At 48.9% G+C, this 23,094-nt stretch overlaps 1 protein-coding gene across 3 annotated transcripts in view; it reads right to left on the bottom strand.

Annotated features, from left to right (window-relative positions):
- The window catches only part of Nup214 (nucleoporin 214), an 80,094-nt gene that overhangs the window by 869 nt on the left and 56,131 nt on the right, over positions 1-23,094 (bottom strand). For 2 of the 3 annotated variants that reach the window (XM_050155361.1, XM_050155363.1), the window contains exons 29-34: positions 20,183-21,955; positions 17,455-17,525; positions 10,987-11,143; positions 6,394-6,546; positions 3,552-3,723; positions 175-314 (exon numbers count right to left, since the gene is read on the bottom strand). In XM_050155361.1, coding sequence (XP_050011318.1) covers positions 175-314; positions 3,552-3,723; positions 6,394-6,546; positions 10,987-11,143; positions 17,455-17,525; positions 20,183-21,955 — 2,466 coding nt within the window. The remainder of the gene's footprint in view (positions 1-174; positions 315-3,551; positions 3,724-6,393; positions 6,547-10,986; positions 11,144-17,454; positions 17,526-20,182; positions 21,956-23,094) is intronic. The other variant, XM_050155362.1, reaches the window with a different exon arrangement.

Here is a 23,094-nt window from a genome sequence, read left to right as displayed (position 1 = left end):
GGCTGTCATTATCTGGAGTTCTCAAATTCTGAGAGAAAACGAACTCAGTAATGGCACAATGCTGCCAGTCTAATTAAAGAACTTTGTATTTTTCAGCCACTTCAGTTTTTAAGACACTGAGCTGAGTGTCCAGAACACCTGTTCTTTGAGGGAGAAAAGAACATAGCCATTTACCTCCTGTGCCTGATCCAAACCCAGAGAATCCACTATTCTGGGTCCCGAAGCCTGGGGTCTGCTGGGACAAGGACCCAAAGGTGGGGGCGTTCTGACTGGCAAGGGTACCAAAGGACGCAGTGTTGCTGCTGCTCCCGAACCTGTGTTCCAGCGAGAAACGGACAGGGTTAGTGCGGCCTTCGTCCTGTGCCACCGTCCACCTCATTCACCGCCACTGGCTTGCACGCACCACATATGACTCACGGTGACAGGCTTGGACTGAGCTAAAAGACTCAGAGAAAATGGGCTCCAGCCCAGAGAAAGCCTTTACCTTGGCTCTGGGAAGGAAGGCATCAGGAATGCAATGTGAGATCTGCCCCGGTCGGGGCAGGAGTCCTTAGCCACTGACAGCAATTCCAGGTTACTAAGACCAAACATGGCAGCTTCTTGCCCTGCCTCCCACTTTCAGGCCATTCAGTTAGAGCCCGTTTCATCACCACCTGCTCTGCCCATTCACCTGCCCAGTTCCTCCTTGACCTCGACTCTGTCATGGCTTCTTTTTGGATTCTGCTATGCTGCCTAGGCTGGCCTCAAACACTCCTCCTGCTTTAGTCTACTGAGGGCTGGTTTTACAAGCTAATGCCATGGAGGCTGGGGATTCTATTCATTTTACTGTTCTTTATTTTCCTGAGACAGGTTCTCATGAATCCCATGCTGGTCTTGAACCTGCCATGTTGCCAAGGAGGACTTTTTGTAAACTTGATTTTTTTTTTTTTTTTGGATACAGGGTCTCTTTATGTAATTCTCATTGTTCTGGAATTTGCTATGTAGACCAGACTGGCTTTGTATTCAGAGAGATTCTCCTGCCTCTGGGATTAAAGGGTTGTGCATGCCCTGTGCCTCTCTTATCTCCATCTCCCAGTACTGGGACATTTATCACCCCTGGTTTATAAGGCGTGGGAGCAGGAGCCCCGCCAAGGCTTCCTGAGCTCTGCAGTGTTCTACCACTGACTACAAGCCCAGTCCTCTACTTGTCCTTTCCTTCCTTTTAAATAGAATCTGTGTAGTGTGTGTGTGTTTGTGATGTGTTGTGCGTGGATGTTGGCATGTAGTGATACGGTGTGTGATGTTGGTCAGGCACAACTTTCAGAGTAGACTCTGTCCTCTTCTCAAGGGTTTTATCACGGAAGCATCAGCTCTCACGGCAAGTGCTTTTACTAAGTACTATCACCGGCCTATTTGTTTTTACTGAATGAGTAAAGGGCATTGTGTACACAAAAGTAGCCATCTGTTCACTGTGTGTGTGTGTGTGTGTGTGTATGCACGCATGCATGTACAACCATTTCCAAGTTATTTCACTGAGAATCTTGTTTGTTTCATAAAGATCAATAAATACACAAAACAATGTAAAAAAGACATCGTTTTCTCTCCTCTGCTACCTCACCTATGGGTTTTCCCTCCAGATTTGGTCCAGCAAATGGGGTTGAGGATATAACTAAAATCACTGAGGGGTTCAGTGGGGGCCTCCTGCAGAAGGTGGGCAGGGATGAGTTAGGGTGCCTTGAAAGAAGAGCCGGGGTAAATGCTATATCAAAGGGCAGCCAGCAGTTCCCAGTTCTGAAGGGGTGACCTCGGCTCTTTGTCAGGGTCAGAGTTAGAATGGCACCAGGTACCTGGCTGATTAGTGGTTTCTTTCCAAGGATTTAATGTCTGCATTGGTACTTACTAGCCCCAGGACACGTGCTAGTCAGTCATGATTCCTAAGATATTCCAGACACTCTAGCTTCCTGGGGGTGTGGATCAGCCTCAATTGCCATCCTTTGGGAGCTAGCACCTTGTTTTTCAAGACAGGATTTCACTGGGACCTGGGACTGAGACTCAGTGTTGGCAGGCCCCAGAAACGGACCTCCTCGTGCAGGAATCACAAAGCACGTGCCACATGCTTGGCTCTTTATGTTGCTGGGGACTGAACTCAGGTCTCTGTGCTTCTGTGGAAAGTACTTACTGACTAAGTCTGTTTTTATTTCTTTATTATTACTATTTTTGGGATGCTGGCCTCAGATTCCACAATCCTTCCTTAGCTTCTTGAACAGGCATCTGCTACCAATACAGGAAAAAAGGCTAGCTTTTTGAAGGCGGTGCTGGGGTGTCATATGACTGTGAGCATGCTCAGCAGATCTTACCACTGAGCTACACCTCCAACCCTCTGAGGAGACTTCTCTACTAGTAAAGCTAACAGCTCCTTTCAAATAAATGCGCAGAGCCTCAAGACTCCCAGCATTATCAGATGGGAGTCCACCAGATCTGTGGAAAACACAGGCTTTGGGAGGGTCTGAACTCTCTTCCTCCCCGCCTCCCCAGACAGGGTTTCTCTGTAGCTTTGAAGCCTGTCCTGGAACTCACTCTGTAGACCAGGCTGGCCTCAGACTCACTGAGACCCTCCTGTTTCTGCCTCCTGAGTGCTGGGATTAAAGGTGTGCGCCACCACTGCCCGGCTTTGAACTCTCTTCTGAAAGGTCCCTTTAACTGTGTTCTTGCAGTTCCTGAAGAGAAGTGTCCAAGGTCTCTTAGCCTCCACAGAAATCTAAGAAATGCTGTCACTTGCATGCTCTCCTTGAGCAGTCTAGCACCCGTCTGTGGAGCCAAGCTTGGTAAGAGCATGTTTTATTTTTAGGGTAAACGCCCCTGTTACTCCTAACCTTCAGTTCTGTTCTGAGTCGAGCACCAAGAGTGAGAACCTGTCCAGGCGCGTTTTTGGCATCAGCATCTCCTTCAAATGAGGGATTCTGTAGCCATCAGCACATACGTTAAGTTGAAACTTATGGTATAGCAAAGGCTATTTCTTTCCTCGGAGTTTTGGCAACCAGACTCAAATTCTAGGGCCTAGAAGCCAGTTCCCGCCTGGCATTTTCTGCTGTGTGCAGGCCATGAGCGGAGCTGGGTGACAGCCAGGAGGAGAGCAGCAGTGTGGAGGGCACCCCACTCTGGGTCAGGCTGGGACGGGGCAGAAGAGGTGTCTGTAAAGGCTAACAGGCATCTCAAGAGAACAATCCTAGAGGAAGACACACTGAGAGCTTTCTTCAGGACTTTCTAATGTAAGGACTACCTGAGGCACAGGCCTGGCTGCAGCTACACCTGGTTCAGAGAGCAAGGTATCAACGACCTATATGCTACACACTGGCAGCCAGCAATGTGGCCAACATCCAACCACGGTTAAGAACCTACTTACACTGAGCCTTGTCTTAGAGAAAAAAAAGGAATCTCCTAGCAGAGTTTTTGCCCACTTCAATGCAAGGCCTTCAGGTCATTGTTTGGTTTGGAGAATGTTAGAATTCCAGGCCCCAGTGCTTCGGGCTGCCACAAGTTTGTGGTTTCCCCAGGTCCCACCTGCAGCTTACCCGAATCCTCCTGCGCTGGCAGCCGCAGTACCCTCTCCGAACACTTTGCCTCCCGTCGAGCCCAGAGGGCTTGTAAAGGCTGGGGCTGAACCGAATGCTGGCACCCCTCCAAACCCAGGGGATCCCCCAAAAGTAGGAGGGCTGCCAAACACTGGAGCAGCACCGAAGCCACCTGAGCAAAACAGAGGCAAACAGAAACAGGGAGAAAGAAAAGGAGACAGGAAGAGAAGGCATCAAGCGGCCAGAAACCAAATCAGAAGGAGAAAGGGAGACAAGCCGTCAGTAAACCCAACACGAGAACCCAAAGCACAACACCCCCAACCTCAATCTCTCAGTCAACGGCCTCTCCCACTAGGGAAGGGGACCGCAGCTCTAAGAGCTGAGCGCCTGGTGCCTCCTGAAGCAGACAGAACTTATGTGAAGTCCGGTGAGAGCAAATTGGCCCGAGCTCTAGAGCTCTGCGGGTCCATCCGGGTTTCTTTCCAACCCCACGATGTCTGGGACTCCTCAAGGAAACTCCATCCCCAAAGTTTGTGTCTCAACATAGCACCCTAGCAAAGGATTTATTATTTATTACCACACAGAGTAGGCTCCTGGCTTCAGGGAAACCCAACTAATAAAACTGGAGGCTCCGGGTTTGTGGCAGAACCCACAAACGGGGTCACAGCAGAAGCAGGGCGATGATGCTGGCACTTAGCCATATGCATTTTATTTATTTACAGCCAGGTGGCCGTATGCCTATCGGTGTCCCTGACTTGAGGTACAAAGGAGCTTTTTCAAGGGCTTTCTCTCCTCTGCAGCCCGCACTATAAAGCATACTGACCCTCCATTTTGAGAAAGGCTTTGGGTAAACGGAACCAGGTTGGCACCTGGTTAGTCAGCTGTGAGGATGGTTTGAGTGTCTAGGTCGGATCCCACATTATGACTCCAGGTCCTAACAGGCAGCGTGGATCGTGAGGCATGCGCTACAGCAGAACAGGGCCAGGTTCAGCACTAGACAGTCTCCTCTGACTGGGGGGAGGACCATCTGCTGTGAGCCAATTCCCTGCTCCTGAGGCGTCCCCAAACCTTCAAGATACTGCTCTAGTTCTGAGGTTTAGAGGAGAAAGGCAATGAGGACATGTGGAGTTGGCTGGAGATGCTAGGGTCTTTACTGGGGGGAGGGGGGAAGCACAGCGCTTTCTTCCTCAGTCAGCTCGAGCACATGTTGGCTTTGAACTATGTGCTAAAGGGAGTAATGGGGACCCCGGACCACCAAGGATGTGACGAGACTAAGGAGGCAGGGTCATTGTCACTGAAAGAATGTAGTCACCACGAGGTGGATTTGGCTGACTACAGTCACTCTACTGCTTCCGCCACAGGATCAGGAGAGATCAGACAAAGGGCATGAGCCCGGTGAGCAGTCAGGCGAGTACGAGTGTCTATCTTTCAGAGGGGCTGCACAGCTGAGGAGACACGTTTTGCCACGGCTCGTGTTTGGGTTGCCATTCTGTATTTTAAAACCTTGAGTGAAATTCTGAGCTGTGCTACGGAGACTGGTGGACTACAAACATGAACAGAATGGAAAAAAAGGTGCTAAAAAAACCCACTGTACTTAAATTATTAAAACTGCTCGTGGATCTAATTGCACTTTCTTCCTAGACATTCAAGGTTTCATCTAACACCTTGTACTCAATGTTTAGACTTCTTGATGGATGTGAGTGAAAGGTGAGAGTTTATAATGACACAGAAAGTAACCCGGGAAGGAGCAGACAGAATAAACAGAGGAGGGAGGCAAACACAAACACGCATATTTTCTCTCTCTCTCTCTCTCTCTCTCTCTCTCTCTCTCTCTCTCTCTCTCTCTCTCTCTCTCTCACACACACACACACACACACACACACACACACACACACACCCCAAACCCAGAACTACTAAATAAAATACAACGGCCAGCAAGGCTGAACTTGCCGCCAAGAAGCAGATTTACTGGTGCACACTAAGGTCTCTCAGCTTCAGGTGTGGTGGGTGGCAGCTGCTTCCCAGGAAGCTCCCGTTCCTTCGACAGCCCGGCCCCTCCCTCCAGTGGGACACTGAGCTCTCAGGGTGTTCTCATCTAGCTTCAGCATGGGTGGATGGCGGAGCTGGGACTGGACCCTCTCATGCCCTATCGTGTTCCACTTTGCTCTCTGTCACTGCTTAAGAACTGGGGACGGACAGGTGCTGACCCACGGCTGGCTGGCAGCGAGGCCATGGGCCCTTCCTTGGTTGGTAGCCTCCAGCAGTAGTTCTGACGCAGTTCTCCTGAGTGCTGGGTTAAAGGCAGGCATCACTACTAACTGGTTATAGATATATATTTCAAGTAAAAGTTAAAAAAAAAAAAAGGTGGCCCAGATGCTAGGGTTATAAGCATGTACTGCCATGTTTAATTGGTTTATCCACAATTATTAAATATTTTGATGGTCTTCCTTGAGAAGATTAAATTCTTTTCAGTGTGTATATCCTCTTTGCAAAAGAAAAATTTTTGTTTTACTGCAGACGGGGTCTCACTATGTAGCATTGGCTGGCCTGGAACTCACTATGTAGACCAGGCTGGCCTGGAACTCACAGATCTGCCTGCTTGCCTGCTTCTGCCTCCCGAGTACTGGGATTAAAAGCATGTGCCACTACCATTGGCTCCTCTTTTTTAAAAGTATGTCTTATATGTTAGAAATGCAGAAGACACTCAATAAATACAAAAATAAACTGGAGAACAAAGTAACTTCCTCCTTACTGCAATCCCCTCCCTTGCACACACACACACACACACACACACACACACACACACACACACACACGAGCACAGGTCATACTTGTGAGGTACCTGTTTTATTTGGAGTGGAAAATCCAAAGCCTTGGGATGCCACGCTTCCACCACCAGAGCTGAAAGTACCAGCCGGCTTCTGTTCCCCGAAGGATGAGCTGCCAAACCCTCCAAATGTCTTAGCGCCACTGTTTCCAAATAGGTTAGAGGTATCTAAAGGGACAAAGGACATGTGTGAGGGAGTTTGAAGAGGAGGGCAATGTCATTTCCTTCTCAGACGACAGAAGGGGACGCATCAGCTGACATGAAGACAGGAGCCACGGTGCAGCCCAGCACCGTGATAATGAATCTGAAATACCGGTGCTCAGGCGCAGGACTTCTGGCGCAGCTCTAGAAGGAGAAAATTAAGGGGTAAAAATGGAGTTGGCACAGTAGGGTTCCTAGAGGTCTTGGCCCACCTACCAAAAATAGCCAGCTGCTTGCCTCCTATGTACAAGATCTGCTCTCTCGTGCCAAACCAGAGGAATCAAAGTCCTTACAGTGTTCTGATGGCTCTTCTGTTGGAATCTGTTCACAGCCATGACAAGACAGGAATGGAGTGTTGCCGCAAGACACCAGCTTCAATCCCCGCCAAAATGCAAACATGTACACATCCAGGAGACTCAAGGAGGTGAGGCGCACTTATAGTCACTTCCAAAGCTGAGCTGCCGGAAGGGCTGGCCCATCCCACCCACGAGTTCTTAGGTCTCTTGCCACTCTCTGCTGCGGCCACTGCAGTGCTCCTGAGCTGAGCTGAGGAGGGAGTGGTCTCATTCTAGGCACATGGTCATAACCAATTTCTAGGTACTGCCAAAGCACAGCCACTGCCCTGAAGACCACGGCCACGAGGTCAAGCACTTCTGATCCTGAGGGCACCCCAGGAGGCTGTGCCCTGGGCTCTCTGCTCCTCCTCAGAAGCGGAGCACCCATGCTTGTTATTCCAGGAGTCTCTCTCCAGCTTTATTCTCCTAGCAACAAAAACTTTAGGCAGCAATTTCAAGGACAAGATTAGGGGTGGGCTCTCCTCTCAGTGGAATGTGGTGTGACCACATGAAAAGGGACACACAGACTTAATGGGATAAAGTTAGCAGACACTTAGAAACTTCCATGCTTTTCTTTCTTTAAGGATCCTTTTGTCAGATGAACCCAGTCTCACAGTATATATTTCATTTAGCCACAAAAAAAGGATAAAACCCAGTTGATGAATATGGAGACGCAGTTAAGACGCAGCAGAGAAAGTCAAGTAGCTCATGACCTCACTTATCTGTGGACTCTAAACACGCTGATCTCATAGGAGTTGAGAGTAGAATGGTTGCTACCAGAGTCTGGGGAAGCAGGGACAGGGAAATGCCAATTAGCAAGGGCCAGGAAGATGGCTCAGTGGGTCAAGGTACCTGCTGCCAAGCCTTACAACCTGAATTTGATCCTTAGACCCACATGGTAGAAGAATCAACTCTTGAAAAACTGTCCTCTGGCCTGCACTCCCGGGCTGCTGCGTGTGCAAGCTCCGCCCCCCATAAAATAAATAGATGAAGTAAAGAAGCAAACACACATAGGAGGTTGTTCTGGGTCCTACTAAACAGCAGGGGCTATGGGTAATGGTGTTCAGTTTCCTCCATTAAAGAATAGTAAATGTTTAGAAGACGTTTGTCCTTGAATGTGAGCTGATGTGAAGACACACACACATATATACACACGCACATGTTACATATATATAGACATCACACAAAACCCCATCAGTATGTACACTTTCACGTAATTAGTTAAAAATAAAGATCCCTTTGTCCTCCATTACAATGGAACAAGTTGAGGTTTGCAGTCAGGCCTAGGGTAATTACTGGATAGCTGTGACCTCACGCAAGGACTCAGCTACCCTAGGTCACAGTTCCCAACACCACCCAGGCAATTTTACTACAGAGGCTCTGAAGACTGAAGACTCCCTGCTTTCCTTCACCCCCTGTCCCTGTGGCTTCTCTGAGTCAGCACAGAGCAGGCAGGTGCTCAGGAGGCAGGGATGGCACCACCACTGCGGGTCCACCGTGCCGCTCAGTTGCTCTGAAATGTGGCACCGGACTGTCTGTGCCTCCCATTTCTATGGCCAACAGTGTTTCTTGGTTCTCTCCGAATGGCTCCACACTAATAGTTTGTAGCTTAAAAAACAGCCACACCAGTTTACTGACTTTCTGCGTGTGCACATGCGTCGGTAGGCACGTGTGAGCCACGGCACGGACACACGTGGGTGCCAGTGTCAATTGAGAATGTTGGCCCTGGTGGCAAGTGCCTCTGCTCTCACTGACCTAGATTTGATTTTATCTTAGAGAGAGGGTCTCCCTGTATGGCTCTGACAGCTTGAACTTGTTTTTAGACCAGCCTAGCTTTGAACTCGAAGATTCACTTGTCTTTGGGATTAAAGGTATGAGCCAACACAACTGGACAATGCTAACTCTGTCAGCACGAGGCTGGGAGGTAGCAGGCCCTTCTGGGTGACAGTGCGCATACAGGGTGCTGAGTTTCAAATGACCCCAGAATCTAACAGCCTATTTGGTGGAGTCAAGGGAACTCATCGGTTTCTGGCTAGTGTTCTCAGATTTTCTTTCACGCAGCCTCAACTCCAGGCTGAAATGAACTTGGATTCTGTCCTCCAGTTGTTAGGAGTCTTTAAAAGGAACTGCGGCAAAATAAAAGTAGCTTAAAGATATTTGATTTGGCCGGGCGGTGGTGGCACACGCCTTTGGTCCCAGCACTCGGGAGGCAGAGGCAGGCGGATCGGATCTCTGTGAGTTCGAGGCCAGCCTGGTCTACAAGAGCTAGTTCCAGGACAGGAACCAAAAAAAGCTATGGAGAAACCCTGTCTCAAAAAAAAAAAAAAGATATTTGATTTGTGGTAGATTTCCTGACTATGGCAAAGAGGAACAGAGGTAGGAGGAGATCGTGTGCAGACTCCTTCCACAAACCAGATGACTGGGGACAGATGGACAGACAGATAAGACACACACAAACAGCTCACAGCAATGGAGACAAGGCAGCAGAGAAGGTCCTATGTGAGAAGTGGGCAGGATTCAGTCCAGAAAAGCAAAGTGCTCACAAGCATCGGCTGCTAGAGTCAGTGTGGAGAAAGGCGGTCACTGGAGGCCACAGAGAGAAGGGCACAAACACAGCCCAGCTCCTGCACTGCCCTTGCCTCTGCTTAGCCTGCATGTACCCGGTCACAGGGTTTAGATCCAAGCACTCCTGTCATAAAAAGCATTAGGACCACTAGTGTCCAGCATGGAAGAGGGTGAGTCTAACAGCCATCCACAGGGAGAAGGGTCCCAGTGTGCGGCTCTCTGCCATTCCTGCTGGGTCCACACTCCCTCTGGCTGACTTCAGGCACTGGATATGGGTGTGCAAGGTTGATGCTCATGAGCTAATGCACACCAGCTTAGACTGACCTCTGGGGAAGGCCAGCTGACAAGCTAAAGCTAGCATGTCAGAAAGAATTAGCTGGCAGAGTAATTTTTGCAGGGATACGGCACATCTAAGCCAGTAACAAAACCGGCTGGTAACTCGGGCCTCACAGCTGACCTCCATCTGGGAAGCAGCCCGGTTTCTGACCAGCCACCAAGTGACTGTGTGCAAGTGTGGTGTCTGACATGTTCCATGTATCTGAGCCGAGCTCCACTTCTGAAAGGACCACACTGGGACAGCATTTGTCCAGAGACCTTTGGCCCTGGGGGACAGCTAGTCAAACATTTCCATTACATCAGGATTCGCAGTCCCTGAAGTGGCACACACCTATTTTTGTTTTGCTTTTTAGGATTCTGTTGTTGTCCGTGTGCAAAACGGTTTTTGAGAATAGGACTTCTGAGATCCCTCCACTCTATGCTCTAAATCCCTCCTGGGGTAGCCTGGTGCCTCGATAGCAATCCTGCCACGTTACCAGACCAGAGCCATCAGAATCATCAGTCCTTGATCTACACAGTCAGAGAATAAAACTGAGGCAGAAACATTACTCATAATTCCATAGGCCTGAATACTATGAAAACAGCCAGAGGACACAAGAGGCCAAGACTTACAGTATACTGTCTTGTACAGCTCAGTACAGCACATTAAAGGGAAGCAGGTAAGGAGAGGAACCCAACTTGCAGCCCTAGCCACAGCAGCAGCAGGACACATCACCCCAACTTGCAACGGGGACAGGCAGATCAATGCAGAATGTGAAGACCTCGCAGAGAAGACAGTGCTAGGAAGAGGCAGGCTCAAGCCGACTGCTCGTGCCCTTCAGTCAGAGAGCCAGGCAAGCGGAAGCACTGCCAGTGTGGGGCTGCTCGTGGCTCCTGTCTGCCCACACTGCTTCACGCCGCCTCAGTCCTATGAGACAGAGCAAGCTGGGCCTTGGGAGAGAAGGGAGAAGCAGCTCATCACACTCGTCTCTCTGCAGCTCTGCTGTCCTTTCACGACTGCAGAGAACACCTCATTAAAATAAATCTAAAAACCAAGGCTGAGCAATGTGGGCAGAGTTCAAATAGCCCTTCTCTAGCTTTGTCCCTTTTTGTATTTGTTCCTGTAGCTTTGATGATACCACACGATGACAATGGCATCTGAGGACCGAGGAACCGGGAAAACTCAACTTACTTGGGGTGGCTGTGGATCCAAAACCCCCACTGGCTGAGCTGAATGGGTTCTTGTTGGCAGCATCCTGGCTGGGTTTTCCTCCAAGGCCACTGAAGAAACCGCCCCCTCTCGCGGCATTTCCAGACCCAAACACACTACCACTGGAAGTGGATGACTGCTAAAACAAACGGGGAGGGGAACAGGAAGCAAGAAAGGGTGAGAGATGATGGTAAAAGTGCACTCCACATCCTGGCAGGGGAGCGCACAGCTGGTGCAGGCAGAAAAGCAAGAGCACGCTCATCAGGTCTGGAAGGGACTCTCCAACAGCCCCCAGAGAGCTGATTCCGGAAGACGTCCTGCAGATCTGACGTTCCTGCGTTACTGTATTTTAGAGGAGCTGGGTGCTCAATGCTGTCTGCCATGCTGCCTGCACTGTCTGACTCAACACCGGGGGCAGGAAAATCAAGCCTCACAGATCTACCAAATACCAGGTTTGAAAGCAGGGAGGAGCCAGCATGTGTTCAGATTCCTCCAGTGTTGGCTGAAATCATCAGCAGTGGTAAAGTGACTCACAGGCATTTCTATCCATTTGTGTACTTTTAATTCACCACGAGTTGCCCAGTGCTGCAGAGAAGCCTAAATTAGCCGCACTGCTGAAATGATGACCACTGCTCAAGTTCATCCAGGCACTCAGAGGACTCTGCCACCTCGGGGCACGCTGACCCAGAGCGGCACCAGCACCAGGCACTCAATTTCTGTACAGAAACTGACCCTTTTAGGGAGACTGGCTTGCGGCTGCTCAGTTAGTGAAGCTCATCTCCTTGGCTGATAATGATAAGAGGACAGGCCAGCAAAGGGCAGCCATATGGAGGAAGGATGGGGCCACATGCTGAGAGTAGCGTGACCCCTGTACAAGAATGGCACACACATTTGTGAAGTGGTTCCCCCTCCTTTTTTTCTTTTTTGAAAGAATTGTACATGAAACACAAGCCCTACTCAGAAATGGCTCTGCCAGCACCTCCTGAGCACCAGAGGTCTTTGCACAGCGTGGGCTCATCCTTTCACTCTACTACAAGCGAAGGGATCTGGCCCTCGGCTAGCATCCAAGCGCTTCCCCTGCCGCCCCACACAGAGACCCACACTCAGTCTACTGGACAGACCCTACACTTAAACTTCTTTAAAAAAAATGTAATAGTGGATAGCCAGTGACAGCCTCTGCAAGGACAGGAACCATGACAACTCAGTGTCCGGTGCATGAAGTGCCCTTAACCTCCACATTATCAGGCTGGAACACAGAAACCATTATATATGGACATTCTGCCCTAGACAATCCAGTACTCTCAACACATCCACAGAATAAGTGGCAACTATCCCTAACGGAAGCAAGTGTAATTAAAGTCCACAGCCAAGCTCCCTTAGACCTCACTTCTGCCTCAGGCAGACCACGCCTGCTTCTTAAATCCGTGCCACTGTTGTCAGTGCTCTCCCGTGAGCTCTGGGGCGTGCGGGTAAAGTCTGTCTCTAGTTCTGTATCATAGCCTCACTGGCTGACTCGCTGCGTTATACATGGTTGTAGGGTCGGCTCACACTGGTCTGAGTCTTTCTCAGAAGTGTGCATGTTTTTCTTCTCTCTGTGTAGCCCAGGCTGCCTCACCTCCCAGTGCCGGGTATAGCTCACCTGGCACTTTTCCTTGTGTACTGAACCTTGCACTAGAAGGACAACAGTGACGGAGGCACCTAGAGAGGGCTCAAACCCAGAGTAGCACAACCATCATCACTAGTATCCCCTGAGCTCAGCATCTGTCGCTAAAACTCTCTGTTAAACCACAGCTTCCCATTCTGTCTCCCTCTACTTCATTGGTCCTCAACCTGGGAGTCAAACAATCCTTTCACAGGGGTCGCTTAAGACCATCGGAAAACACACATATCTACATTACAATTCGTAACAGTAACACAATTGCAATTATTAAGTAGCAACAAAAATGATTTTATGGTTGGGGTCACCACAACATGAGGAACTGTATGAAAGGTCGCAGCATAGGAAGGCTGAGAAGCACAGCTCTAGCCCCTGTCAGTTTCAACCAACCTGCTCGGATGAGTTTACACTCAAGTCTAGAACCACTCTACTGCAGCTGGCTTGTTTTGCTTTGCTCATGCTGTTCATGTGTAGCAAGAATCAGAACTTCATTTCTTTGTATGGCTGAATAACATCCCACTGATGCACGTCCCACATCCTTTCTCTGTTCATCTGACCAGTGACAGACAAACACACGGTGCTTCGTCTACAACCAACACTGGCATACGCATCTGCTTGAGTTCCTTTTTTCCATTCCTTTGGTTGTATCCCTGGAGTCAAAACTGCTGGGTCAGGTGGCAGAGGCACTGCTAGTTTTTAGGGGAGGCCTCAAGCCACATTTCACAACAGCTGTACAATACACAGAACAAGCAGCAGTGTACGAAGGCCTGCATCTCTCCATGTTCTCCACAACTCCTTGGTTTGAACGTAGCAGTGCTGCCCGACTGCTGGATTTCAATTTCCCCAATGTTTAATGTACTTTTGTCTTTCCTCATGTTCGTTGGCCATTTATGACACCGCCAGCAGCTACTCCTCAGTCTTTGGCAAGTCCCCTCTTTCATGTACTCCTGACCCACAGTACTTGCCTGGAGCCCCCAGTTCTCCGGAGCCCGCCACTTTGTGTTAGGAGCAGCACATTGTATTTTGCTACTGTCTCTTTCTGCTAAAGGGCATGGCACTAACTTGTCTATTCATCTTCTGAGAGCTGGGCTGCTTCCTATTCCAGATGCATGGCTATGAGCTGGACAAAGGGCCTCACTTATTTCTCTTGGTTACACACTCAGAGCAGACCTGCAGGGCCAGCAGAGGCTGTACCTTTTCAGTTCTATTAAAGCCAGATGGCTTCCCAAGGCTATAAGAACTACTGGCCAAGCAGAGTCTGCAGCTGCTCTGAGCCCTCACCTGGTACTTGGGAGCAGGCCTCTCACAGCCATTTTGGTCTTCTTTGGTCATTCTTTACACAGCTGAACACAGTCACTCCACAGGTTACACAGGCTACAATCTCATTTCTTGACTTGTTTTACCATAAGATTAAAGCTGTAGGCCTGGCTGTGGTGGTGCATGCCTTTAATCCCAGCACTCGGGAGGCAGAGGCAGGCGGATCTCTGTGAGTTCAAGGCCAGCCTGGTCTACAGAGCTAGTTCCAGGACAGGCTCCAAAGCCACAGAGAAACCCTGTCTCGAAAAACCAAAAAAAAAAAAAAAAAGATTAAAGCTGTATTTTGTCAAGGTCAATTTTTTCTTCTTGAAAAATATCCCTTGTGTTTCCTTCAGATCTGCTGGATGTGAAATTGCTCAGCATTTTCGTTGACTTCCAAAGCTCTTGGTTCATTCATCCCAAGGCTCTCTGCTGGACTAGGAACGTGCAGGGAGACGGATGCCCTCTTCTGGCAGTCCTCACACTCCAGTCAATTCCCGCCCCACAGCTCCTTCTCCTGCAGTAAAGCTCTTCATCTTTCCTGTGCCTGCTCCGTGTTCACCTCTGACACTCTTAGCTGGGCATCAGCTGGATGTTTTATTCTTTGGGTTACTTTTGTTTACAGGGCTTGGAAATTTCTGTCGTTTTAAACATTGCCAACACACTCTCTTCCCTCGGTGTCTCACGTGTTAGATTTCCCTTAGAGGATCACTATTTCCAGGGCCTTCCATAATTTTTCTTTTTTGTTTTTATTGAGACAGTCTCTCTGTGTAGCCCTGACTGCCCTGGAACTCACTCTGTAGACCAGGCTGGTATTGAACTCACAGAGACCCGCCACCACCAGCCGGTTCTTTTCTATGCTTTTGATCTCCAAGTGTTCCCTAAATTCTAGTTCAAGGGTCAGCCAATTAAACAGCTCACTTACTGTTTTTGTGCTGGGAACCAAATCTAGGTCCTCCTAACTGTGAAGCAGTCTCTCCAGCCCACAGCTTGCTATCTCTTCAGATTGCTCACAGCTGCTTTGGAGCTGGTGCGGGAGAGCAGAGCAGCTGCAAAGCTCCGAGCACCCTACATACTGCTGCTTTCCTGTTGGTCTAGTCTGCCGTTGAATACACCCACAGTGCCCTTAGGTGCCGATTAGTACATTTTTTAATAGGAGCTCTATTTGGCCCTTATAAAGTTGCTACAACACTTCTTAAAAATTTCCCTTTCTTTACATTTCTACACATGTAAAACACAGTTGTCTACAACAGTCTAGAAGTGTCTGTAAATGTACTTCTGGTATTTATTCTGCTCTTGTTCAGAGCTCCTGGCTTCTTTGTAACTCATCTGGCTGTGGGCAATAGTGTCCGCAGGAATAACTGGAGGCTTACAGTGCAGGCTTCCTGAAAACTACACTAGCTGTGCTCTTCTTGCCACACTGGAACATGAGGCCACTCACACAGGCCAAGCCCCATGGGTCTGGGGCAGGTCCCTTCTAACTCTCCACTCTGTAAACACACCTTGTTTTCTGGCCACTGGTTTCTCACCATTTACCATGGGTGCTACTGACTAAAAATACCCTGGTTTCTCAATGAATGTGCTCATGGAGCCTGGCTTCTGAGTTCTACCTGCCTTTTCTAGCACCTCACCTTCCCACGCCCACTTTCCCACCTTGGCTCAGTAAGTTTGGTAGTGCTTTTAAAGACAGAGTTTTCAAGGGCTGGCAAGATGGCTCAGAGCTTAAGAGCAATGGCTGCTCTTCCAGAGGACCTGGGTTCAATTCCCAGTGCCCACATGGCAGCTCTCAACTGCCTGTAACTCCAGTTCCAGGGGTGCTGATACCTTCATACAGGCACACATCCGGGCAAAACACCAATGCAGATAAATAAAAAGAAATAAATCATTAAAATAGGTTTTCCATATTTTATAAAGTACTTACTTCCCACTGTGTTTGCTAGGTTTTATTAGCAGAGAGCACTTCTCTCTTCTAAGCAGACCACTAGCGAGGGCAGAGCATCTCCAAAGGGAAAAGATAGTCCACAAAGCCCCTGAGGATGAGAAGACACCCACCACGCCAGCACTGCCCGCACTGTCTGAAGGCCCTGGGCAGGCTGCTGTGGGAGCAGCTGTGGGGCTAACAGTATACTTAGCCTCTCTGGACCCCACTGCCCCTTTAAATGGGGACAGAAACAGCCTTTAAGTACAAAGTAGTCAACCTGATTATATGAATTATTTCAAAAAAGAACCCCAAACTCTGCACGGCTCAAGTGCCATAGCTCAGGCCAACAAGAGGCTAAGGAACGCAGACAGACAGCTCACACAGGATCATACACTGTGGTTTCTGCTACAGGCTTCTTCCTAAACAACCATTCAACAACTAAAAACAACCATGATAACAAAATGTCAGATTTGGTGGCACAGGCCTCAAATTCTAGCTACTTGGTAAGTTGAGGCAGAAGGATGGCAAGTTGGGCAACTTAGACCTGATTTCACAATAAAAACTAAATTAAAGGGGGCTGGAGAGATGGCTCAGTGGTTAAGAGCACTGCCTGCTCTTCCAAAGGTTCTGAGTTCAATTCCCAGCAACCACATGGTGGCTCACAGCCGTCTGTAATGAGGTCTGGTGCCCTCTTCTGGCCTGCAGACATACACACAGACAGAATATTGTATATATAATAAATAAATATAAATAAATATTTAAAAAAAGCTAAATTAAAAAGGTGGGGGGGTAGGGGAATGGAGATGTAGCTCAGTGGGAAAGTACTTGTCTAACATGAGCGAGGTCCTAGATTCCGTCTCTATAAAAATAAATGAATAAATAAAGAAGTAAAAACCATCCTTAGCTTTAACTATAAACAAAGCAAGGCCAACAGTTGGCTTTAGTCAACCCCAACTTAAGAGAACAGGTAGCAGATCTAACAGACACTGGTGATTCTCTTTCATCTGCAGTGGGGTCTCCTGAACCCTAAAGGCACCTAACAACTGAGTTTAAAACTAGTGTAGGGGCTGGAGAGATGGTTCAGTAGTTAAGAGTCTGCTCTCCCAAAGGTCCTGAGTTCTATTCCCAGCACCCACGTGGTGGCTCACAACCACCTGTAATGAGATCTGGTGCCCTCTTCTGGCCTGCAGGCAGATGTGCGGGCAGAATACTGTATACATAGTAAATAAATAAATCTTAAAAAAAAAAAAAAAAGAACTAGATGTGGAGCCAGGTGTGGTAATGCAAACCTCTAATCCCATCATTTGGGAGGCAAAGGCAGGCGGATCTGAGTTCAAGGCCAGCTTGGTCTATAGTACAGAGTGAGTTCCAGGACAGCTGGGGCTACACAGAGAAGTCCTGTCTGGAAAAAATGGAAAAAAAAGAAAAAGAGAGAGAGAGAGAGAGAGAGAGAGAGAGAGAGAGAGAGAACTCTATATGGTTGTTTGCTAGCCTGGACCATGAGAGTGAGTTGAATCTATTACATGAGGGAAACTGGATAGATCCTGATACAAAGAGAACAACCACAAACACTTACCTGGCCAAAGACTGATCCACCAGTACTGGCTGCTTGACCAAACACAGAACCGGTATTACTAGACCCAAAGCCTGTAAGACATAAAGCCAAAGGTTTAATTTGGATAAGATTTTTTTTAACATCAAAATGAAGCCCAAACCCAAAAGAAACACGCAGGGCCTTCAATGTTTTTACGGATGCTGCTGGGGTTAAGGCCATCCCTGTTCTGCTCCGGTGGTGTTCTTTCCCTGCATGCAACAATACTGACCGGCCAGAAAAGATGTGCCTATTTCTGCAGCAGTGGCTGACTGTTATGGGAGTAACCAGTAACTTCTCTCTTGGATTTGAGGCCCACTGGGCATGAGGGCGCTCATTCTGGCACTGTGGACAGTCCGTCAGAAGCCCAGGCAGGAGGTGGAGAGCTACACTATGTCTGCTTAGCGACGGGTTTGCCCTCCAAATGTCCGCACTTACACCCACAGGTTTGTGCTGCCCTCAGGCTTGGGCAGAGAAGCTCTCTGCAAATCATAACTATGCTGAGACTAAACGATGGCTGAGTGCTCAATCCTGAACTGGACTAAGGGCTCTCCCTGAGCACACCGTGGGAGACGGACAGAGAGAGGGAATGTGAAGGATTGAAGAGCAGAGCAACAGGAAGAAATGCAGTGAAGCTGTCGTCTGACATGCTAAAGCTATTCTGCCCATGGCTTCGCAGCAGTAGTGATTACCTGCCTGACAGAACTCCAGGAAGGAGGGGGAACATGGAAGACCTACTCCTACTGAGAGGGGAGTTATCTTTCTTTAACTTTAAGGGTGGCTATGGGCAAGCTGTCCATACCCCATGTCATGAAAGCACAATAATCAAACCATCAAACTTGTCAGTCAGCAGAGGGGTATATTGAGAAGAAGGGAGAGCAGGAGCTGATAAACAGGGGATGGGTGTGCGTGATTCTGATCAAAATGCATTATACACACACCCATGAAAATGTGAATGAATATATAATGATTATTTTAGAAATTGTTTTCCCACTGAGGAAATGGAGAAAAGTCTATGTAAACACAGTTGTTAATCGGTATTCATATGGGGTCGGTTCTAGACCCTTGAGGGTACCCTCAGATACAACAATCTGAGGCTGCACCAGTCTCTTTCAGGACGTGGTAGGACTAGCCTAACACTGGGAATCGTTCTCCCTGATGTCTACGGATTATCTCAAGCGAGGCGGGGCTGTAACAAGGAGAGGAGGAGCGCAGGCAATGACAATTCCTACCAACAGGCCTGGAGGTGGCAGCTCCAGGGACTTTCCATCCAGCACTCTATGTTTAAACAAGACCCTTTGGAGGGTCCAAATTTGGTGAGCGGGTGTGCCGAGGCTTGCACAGACTTTTAAGTCCTATCTTTGATGCTCAGCATAGGCAGCATTAAAATGTTGCTCTCCTTAGGCCTTCTCCCTGCCCATTCTTGGGACTAAGCATCACACATCTATCACCCAGATGGGGCACCACTTGTTTTGCATAGACTCAGGGCATCTGGGGGCTCAGAGCTGTGTTTTTCTTTCCACTGTGTCTTTAGTTTTTTTTTTTTTAAACAAGAATTTAATATTCATTGAAAGAAGGAAAATTTCCTTTTAGCAAGTTACAAGTCATTTCAAATAAATTATCACCAAAGAAATGAATCGAAATTATTTGCGATTTGCCTATCAAGAAATCATTGACCTGTTGTTTCTCCTGAAGTCTAATTGCAAAGAATTTCTCCCCCCAAACTCAGAGATCCTCTTGCCTCTGCCTCCTGAATACCAGGATTAAATGCATGCACGACTGCCCTCAAAATTACCTTTCATAAGAGGACTACCAGAAAGCCAAACTCCACATTAGGACGCATACTGGCTACTTTTAGAAGTGAAATCAGACACTAAGACTGGATACAGCAGAGTGAAGCATCCAGTTTTCTCTTTGGAAACAGTAAAATGTGTGTCTCTGTATGCTTAACCACTACACAGATGGCAGTATGTCCACTTCCCATAGATGGCATCAAAAGAAATGAAAACTACCCACAAAAGCTGGGCAGTGATGTTGCAGGACTTTAATTCCAGCACTCAGAAGGCAGAGGCAGGAGGATCTCTGTAAGTCTGAGGCCAGCTCGGTCTACAGAGTGAATTCCAAGACAGTTAGGGCTGTCTCAAACAACCAAAAATAACCAAAAAACAATTACCCTCAGAACAGTGGCCTACACGGAAGGTCCTTCCCTACCCTCCAGCGCCTCTACAGTGAGGTCAGGCTGCCTGAGTATGACAAGGCTGGCTCTAAAGTGCCCTCCAAGTATTAATTACTCGCTGTGGCCTTAAATAAAGAGATGTACTTTTTTAACCTGCGCAGTAGGCTATGGCCAGCAAAGGAGAGCTTGCTGAGGAACAAGAGCTAAGCAGCCCTGTGCCATAGGGACAGCCAATCAGGACAAAGCAAGTCTGGGCTCTCCTTCACTTGGATATCAGTTGTTTCTTTGTTCTTTCTTCCATTTACATTTTTTATTTGCTCTGTGTTTCTGATGTAGGATTTCACGTAGCCTGGGATGACTCTGGATGTACTATATAGCCAAGGCTGACCTTGAACTCTGGATCCTTCTGCCCTCTAAGAGTTGGGATTATAGGCATTCTCAACACCCAGTCCCTCAACTTTAATCACAAAAATAGTGAAGGCTTGTTTTAAATAGCACAGAAGACAACAAAGTGAAAATGTTCTGCGATGTTCTTACCTGAGGCTTGACAAAAGCTAAACCCTGAAGGTGCTGCTGTAGAGGTTGTGGCTGAGGTGCCACCAAACACAGAGACTCCCTGCCCAAAGCTAGGGCTCTGACCAAAAGCAGGAGGGTTGTTTTGGCCAAATAGTGTCCCTCCTGTGTTGGTGGAAGCCTGTCCGAATGAGAAGGACCCAGGGCTGCTGGCACTCGAGGCGGCTCCAAAGACATTCGCACTGGTGGATGTGGGAGTAGAGGACACAGACTGGCCAAAGACAGGAACAGAGCTGAACCCAGGCTGGCTGAAAGAAAAGCCGCTCGCAGGGCTGCTTGTCGCTTGCCCAAAGGCTGGGGCCTGCCCAAACGTTGTCTGTCCAAAGACTGCAGGAGCTGAAGCACCAAACGCAGGGCTGCCAAATCCTGAGCTGCTGGCCTGGGGTGTGGCGGTTGCTGTGCTGCTGGCTGGCACCTGCCCGAACACGGGGGTGGCCGAGGGCGCAGTGGCTGTGTTACTGGAGAGCTGGCTGAATGCTGAGCTAGAACTGGCAGCAGCTGGCTGTGTGAAGACCGAGGAGCCAGAAGTGGCAGTCCCAAAGACGGCTGTCTCCGTGGCAGAAGCTGGGGCACTGCTGGAGGCTGTGCTGGAGGTGGCAGGAGTACCCGAGGCTTCAGTGACTGCTGAGCCTGCCTCTGTGAGAGCAGCTGCTACTACAGCAGCCTGCCCAGGCCCTGCAAAGGTGGAAGCCGGAGACACAGCCTCTGTCTTGCTGTCAGGGCCCCCTGGGGCTACTGGAGTGGCCTCTGTAGATGCCACAAGACTGGCAGCAGATGCTGGCGGGGTGGAGCTGCTGTCTGTGGTCTGCACAAGAACAGGTTCTTTTTTGACAGGGTCAGGCGTTTGCAGAGAAGCCTGGGGAGGCTGGGTTGACTGTGGCTGTACTAGAAGGGAGGGTGTTGATGCTAAGACTTCACTGTGGCCTGACTTCTCGGTCACAGCGGATGGTATGGCCTCCTCTGGGCTCTTACCAGAGGACACGGGCGGGGAAGAAGCTGATGTTGAACTCAGGAGGCCACTGAATGATAAGGTGGGGAAAGATGCTGGAACTGAGGCAACTGAGGTCAGTGTGGGGGCAGCTGATAGTGCTGGACTACTACTAGTCTGCTGGTTTCCAAATGAGAAACTGGTTTTGCTACCAGCCAGTGATGCCCCACCAAAACTGATGAAGCCCGAAGGTCCGGCACTGGTGAGAGGCAGACCACCAAAGACTGCTGCCGAGGAACTGCTAGTGCTCACGCTCAGAGACGAGGCTGGTGCTGCTGGGGCAGGAGTCACAGAGGACGTCACAGTGGCCTCCATGGGCTTCCCTAACACCGAAGTGCTGGGAAAGCTAAACACCGAGGGCTTGGCTGGCGGGACTCCAGCTAGGCCCGCAGATGAGGCCTTACTGACTGGCTTTGCCGAGTCCTCAGCTTGGCCAACACGCAGTCCTGAAAAGCTCCCTAGCGTCTCTCCAGCTAGGGAGCTGGGGAACAGGAGCTCTCCCAGCTTGGATGGTGGAGTTTCCAATTTGCTAGGGGCAGTGGACACAGTAATTCCAGCAGGAGCTGCAGGTCTGCTGCTGGGTGGAGCAGAATCTCCCAGGGAGGCAGCCGTCACAGAGGTGCTAGGTGATGGTGTCCCTCCTGCAGGAGCAGGTGAGCTTCCAGGAATGGTCTCACAGAAAGGTTTGCTTCCCCCGCCAAATGAGAATGCCTCAAGCTGGTTTGACTCTTTAGTTGGGGGTGCTGCCCCTAGAAAGAAAAAGAAACCAGGAAAAGGGTTGGATTTAGCAAAATGTGATTTATCAGATTTCCACTGACTGCACTACTATGGCAATCTCTCTCCTCTCTTCCAGTCAGGACAGCCGGCTCTAATGGCAGAGTTCCCTGGAAAGCATGGAAGGACTACTCTCTACAGGAGCATTAGCCCTAACTGAGACAGCTCTAGGTGGGAGGGAATCAAGAGTCTTTTCTGACCACTAAATCCCAACAAACATATGGTACCTGGATATACAAAATGAACAAATTATCCCCAGAGAAGCAGAAAAGCAGCTATCTATGTATTCTCAAAAGTGTGTCGGGTAATGGCTTCCCTCCCACCCCACACATCAGCTAATCTATGGATAATCTATGAATAATCATGACGGGTCAATGGGACCTGAACTGGAAGCTCGTCACTGTTTAAGAACAAAGAATGATAATTTTTACTACAATTACATTTTTTACTGGGGTTTTGCTGAGTTAGGCATTTTACTACCAGTGACGTTGTTTATGGCTTTTATATTGTTATCTACCATCGTACTGATTCAGAGTTGATACAGGGTCGCAATCACGTCTTGTCCATACTTTCATTTCCTATGATCTGGACTACGGCTTTGTTCTTCAAGTTTTCATACTTCTGAGCTGATTTTTTACTCTGGCAAGTGAGAGTAGGCAGGACTGGGGAGAAGGCTGGGTGGGCAAAACTTGAGCCACAGTGTGAGGACCCAATCCAGAATTCCCAATACCCACATAAAGCCATAAAGATAGCATTCACTCAGGGTCCCCTAAAACAAGAGGGAAATTGGAGACAGGCTAATCCGTGGAACATGGGTTAGCTGGCAGGTCATATGGAAGGCAGAACTGAGACCTCAGGTCATCCTCTGACCTCTACACATGCACGCTTGCTTCACACACACGGGGTGGGGTGGGAAAAGGTGAGCTACATCAAAGCAGGCAAAGGTTGAAAATGTTAGATCCATACCTAGACCAGAATTAGAGTGTTTGCTATACTGTCAATGCCTTAGCCCCATCTGGATATTAAGAGAGATCCTTCTGACTAGGAAACTCCAGTGCTTGAGTGCCACACAGAAAGCACAGGGCAATCTGTTAGCTGGGCTCAGTGGTATATG

This window comes from Alexandromys fortis, unplaced genomic scaffold (genome assembly GCF_014885135.2).
Source record: "Alexandromys fortis isolate MF-2015 unplaced genomic scaffold, M_Fortis_MF-2015_v1.1 scaffold_72, whole genome shotgun sequence".
Classification (NCBI taxonomy): domain Eukaryota; kingdom Metazoa; phylum Chordata; class Mammalia; order Rodentia; family Cricetidae; genus Alexandromys; species Alexandromys fortis.
The sequence above is the reverse complement of the archived record's forward strand: the minus strand, read 5'-3'. Positions and strand labels throughout refer to the sequence as shown.